Consider the following 4,650-nt stretch of genomic DNA (forward strand, 5'->3'; position numbering starts at 1 on the left):
GGTGTATGGACGCGGATATACCTAATATGTCTGTTTTTATTTATTTTTTATTTTATATGACTTTATTATAAGAGAGGGGGATTTTTTTTTACTTGAAATTTAATTTTGTATGATGTACATCACTTTTTGTTCACTTTGTTTTATTCTTGTCCCACTATGGGATTTCAATTTTGGGGGTCTGAATCCCCTCTACAATGGCATGACAATACTGACGTATTGTAATCTATTACACTGTCAGTAATACATTGACAATGTGCCTATGAGATCCAGCCGGGGGCTGGTTCTCATAGGCTTCCGTAGCTGGCAGACTCGATGCCTGTTTGCCCGTACATCCTGTGGTCAACATTGACCACAGCATATATAGGGTTAACCTGGTGGATTCAGGTTATGGTCTGCAGCGTAGGGAGGCACTGGTAGAACATGTAATAAACTTATGAATCTTCTTAAATCTTCTTAAAAAAGATTTCGATTTGATTGTTCACCAATGTTTGTTAACTTTATTTCATGTGTATAACTTTTCTAAGACAACGAAGGGCCTGAAGGATTTATTTTAATGGCCTCTCTCCAAAGACAAAAACTGCACAAGTGATTGAGTTCTCAAATTTGAGCATTTTAATTGGACTGAGCTCATTGGGAGAAAATAGTAATGGAATAGTATTTAAAAACCCCGATCTGAATTAGATGCATCTATATCTTCATTGACATGTCTACAGAACTGGCCATGACCAGTGCTATCTATCAGACTTAACGGTGGAGAAATAAACCTTCAGGAATTTATCTTACCCAATGCTATCCTCTAAAACCAAGTCAATCAGTATATTAGTATACTCCAGTTGATTTTTAATCTTTCTTATCCTGTGGCAACTTGGAAGTACAGTAAAGTGTTCTTTTTTCTGTTCTCATATTCTTTAGTGTTTTGTACTTTTTTATTTTCAAGTATTTAATTTTTTTCCAAACTAACCAAAAGTAAGACTCAATCAGTAGCATTATTATGCCAAACTTGGGAATAATTTTGTTAATTTTTTATGTTGATTTTTAGAATTTCTGTGCCCATATATGATCTTTTTAAGTAGAGTTCACCACGTAATAAGCTCTTTGTACATCAACTTGAAAGGTCATAAATGTATTTAAGTAAAATTCTTTTAAATTGTCACCGCTCAAAAAACAAAATTATGTTGGACAATACTGTGGACAATGGAAACCAAACGTTGGTAAGAACTTTTATTCTTCTGCGGCTGTCAGATATTTTTTATCTTCAGATAGTTTTCTTCTTGATGTTTTTGTTGATGTACATGATAACCCTATCAGGAAACCTCCTGTTGATAACTGTTGTTGCACTGAACCACAGACTTCAGACCCCCATGTACTTTTTCTTGTGTAACCTCTCGATGATTGACATGTGCTTTTCCTCAACAGTAGTCCCCAAAATTTTATTTAATGCAATATCCAAGGACAGAAGTATTTCCTTTGTGGGATGTGCAACACAGATATATTTTCATTTGGCTCTTGGTGGCACTGAATGTCTTCTGCTTGCCGTTATGGCATATGACAGATATACTGCTATCTGTAATCCATTACATTACAGAGCAATCATGGACTGGAGGCTGTGCGTAGGTCTGGTCACTGGATGTTGGATTATGAGTTTTATAATCTCATTTATTCTCACATTTCTAACCTTTCAACTCCCCTTCTGCAAGTCCAACCTCATTAGTCACTTTTTCTGTGAGATGCCTTCACTATTCCGACTTTCTTGCCAAGATATTTGGCTCAATGAGTTAGCAGAGTACATCTCCATTGCTATAGTTGTTCTTGGTTCTTTTTTGTTAATTCTATTATCCTACCTTTGCATTTTCATAACTGTCCTAAAGATCCGTACTAATAAGGAGCGGCAAAAGGTGTTCTCAACATGTGGTTCCCACATACTAGTGGTATCTCTCTACTATGGTACCATCATGTTTATGCATCTACACCCTAGATCTGCTTCTTCTGCAGAGCAGGACAGAGTGGTCACCATCCTCTACACAGTTGTGACTCCAATGTTGAATCCAATCATCTACAGTGTTAGGAACAAGGATATTAAAGAAGCCATCAGAAAAGCAGTGAGCAATGAAGCACAGCTTTGATGCCAACAAATCAGACTTGGTTCTTTGATTTTTGATTGTATGATCGTTGATGGATTATTATTTTTGCATTTGTTTTAGTCTCCCGATTGTAATCTATGGGAGAATCAGTAAGTTCCTATGAAGGAACTTTGCTATGGCAGGCCTTAGGGCCTTCTGAAGGCCACAAGATGCAATAGCATCCAAACTGTGGGTGCTAACTTTAAGTCCTTACATTCGCTGTACATGTACAGCAGATGTCTGTAAGGAATTAATTGTTGGAAACCTGTGGAATTTAAAAACTTGAAAAAACATTTTTACTACTAATATTACCATTAGAATGACAAAATGTAATTTAATGTCGGCTGCGTTAACGTGCAGCAGTGTAGGGTTGGACTGTACATAAATGGGGAGGGTGCAGCTGTGCTGGAGGAAAAATGTTTAGGTAGCTGGAGGGGCTTTTAAACTAGGAAGGGGGAGGAAGAAGGGGGTAGAAAGAGTAGATAGAGAGGGGACAGTGGGGATTTAGAGGGGGCTTGGATTAGTGAGGAAAGTAAGGAGGTGACTGGGCAAAACTATATGTACACCGATGAATAGCAGAGCTGTCGGTAATATGAAACTGTTATAAACCAGCAATATAAAACCAGTTGTCAAAAAAAAATCTCGAATATTAAATTTCCAGGAACTGAATGTTGAATATTAAATAGTAACTTAAAATGTATGTTCACAAATGCCAGAAGTCTAGCAAGCAAAATGGGGGAGCTGGAGTCTATGGTATTAGAGGAACACATAGATGTAGTTGGTGAGGCTGAGACATGGCTGGACTCTTCATATGACTGGGATGTTAATCTTCAGGGTTTTACATTGTTTAGAAAAGACAGGGCCAATAAAACAGGCGAAGGTGTGTGCCTTTATGTGTGGAGTGATATGAAAACAAGTGTGGAAGAGGAAATTGTTGAAACCTTATGGGTGGAATTACAGGGCAGTAAACTGGTTCTGTCTCAATTGCAAAAGGCAGGAAATTCCTCAACTTGCTATGGGACCACATTATGGTCCAGTTTGTAGAAGCTTCTACTAGAGGCAACTCTCTGTTAGATCTGGTAATTTCTAATGATGCAGGGCTTCAAGTATAACAAGTATAAAAGGCTAAAATTAAACCCCGCATGACTTAAAGCTACTGTAAAAAGGGCAATAAATGATATTAAGGGGGTATTCAAAAATACAAATCTGAAGGGTCAGCTGTAGCTTTTGAAAATTTCAAGGCACTTGTGGTGCCCATATTAAAAAAGATTATAGATCAGAAAGTTTAACTTCTGTTGTGGGGAAAATGTTTAAAGGACTCTTAAGGGACTATATACAGGAGAATGTGACTGTAAATAATATTATAAGTGGTAACCAGCATGGGTTTACCAAGGACATAATCAGACTAACCTGATTTGTTTTTGAGGAGGTGAGTAGAAGCCTGGACAGAGGGGCGGCTGTGGATGTAGTGTTCTTGAATTTTGCACAGGCATTTAATACTGGCCCTCATAGATATTTAGTAGATAAATAAGGTATATAGGCTTGGAAAGTATAGTTTGTAATTGGATTGAAAGCTCGCTGAAGGACCATGTCCAGGGAGTTGTGGTCAATGATTCCTATTCAGAATGGTCCCGGGTTAAAAATTGGTATACCCCAAGGTTCAGTGTTGGGTCCCCTATTATTTCATTTATTTATTAATGATATCAAGGATGGGATTAATAGCACCATTTCTATTTTTGTTAAGATGACACCAAACGATGTAGTACTGTGCTGATGTCCAAAAACTACAAGCTGACTTGGACACTAGTTTGGATAGTTTGGGCATCGACTTGGCAATTGAGGTTCAATATGGATAAATGTAAAGTTCTGCATCTGGATAGTAATAATCTCCCTGCATAATATGTCTTTAGGGGATGTAGCACTGGGAGAGTCACTTGTAGAGAAGATTTGGGTGTCCTTGTAGATGGTAGATTAAATAACGGCATACAATATCAGTCAGCTGCTTCTAAGACCACCAGGATATTGTCATACATTAAACGAGGCATGGACTCGCGGGGCAGGGATATAATATTACCACTTTACAAAGCGTTGTTGTAGCCTGTAGCCTGGGCCATTTATATGGATACATCTTAATAAAATAGGAATGGTTGGTGATATTAACTTCCTGTTTGTGGCACATTAGTGTATGTAAGGGGGGAAACTTTTTAAGATGGGTGGTGACCACCATGGCGGCCATTTTGAAGTTGTACATTTTGAATCCAACTTTTGTTTTTTCAATAGGAAGAGGGTCATGTGACACCTCAAACTTATTGGGAATTTCACAAGAAAAACAATGGTGTGCTTGGTTTTAACGTAACTTTATTCTTTCATGAGTTATTTACAAGTTTCTGACCACTTATAAAATGTGTTCAATGTGCTGCCCATTGTGTTGTATTGTCAATGCAACCCTTTTCTCCCACTCTTCACACACTGATAGCAACACCGCAGGAGAAATGCTAGCACAGGCTTCCAGTATCCGAAGTTTCAGGTG

At 37.9% G+C, this 4,650-nt stretch overlaps 1 protein-coding gene across 1 annotated transcript; it reads left to right on the forward strand.

The window, feature by feature from the left end:
* Positions 1-1,172: 1,172 nt before the first annotated feature.
* LOC122921401 (olfactory receptor 1020-like) lies at positions 1,173-2,123 on the forward strand. Its single transcript, XM_044271380.1, has one exon. It carries the CDS (start codon positions 1,173-1,175, stop codon positions 2,121-2,123), a length of 951 nt encoding a protein of 316 aa, XP_044127315.1.
* The last annotated feature ends 2,527 nt before the right edge of the window (positions 2,124-4,650 follow it).

The sequence above is a fragment of the Bufo gargarizans genome, chromosome 11 (genome assembly GCF_014858855.1).
Source record: "Bufo gargarizans isolate SCDJY-AF-19 chromosome 11, ASM1485885v1, whole genome shotgun sequence".
NCBI lineage: Eukaryota > Metazoa > Chordata > Amphibia > Anura > Bufonidae > Bufo > Bufo gargarizans.

Bases quoted from the DNA above. Each gene is read 5' to 3' on its own strand.
- LOC122921401 (XM_044271380.1), top strand. From the start codon at position 1,173: ATGTTGGACAATACTGTGGACAATGGAAACCAAACGTTGGTAAGAACT.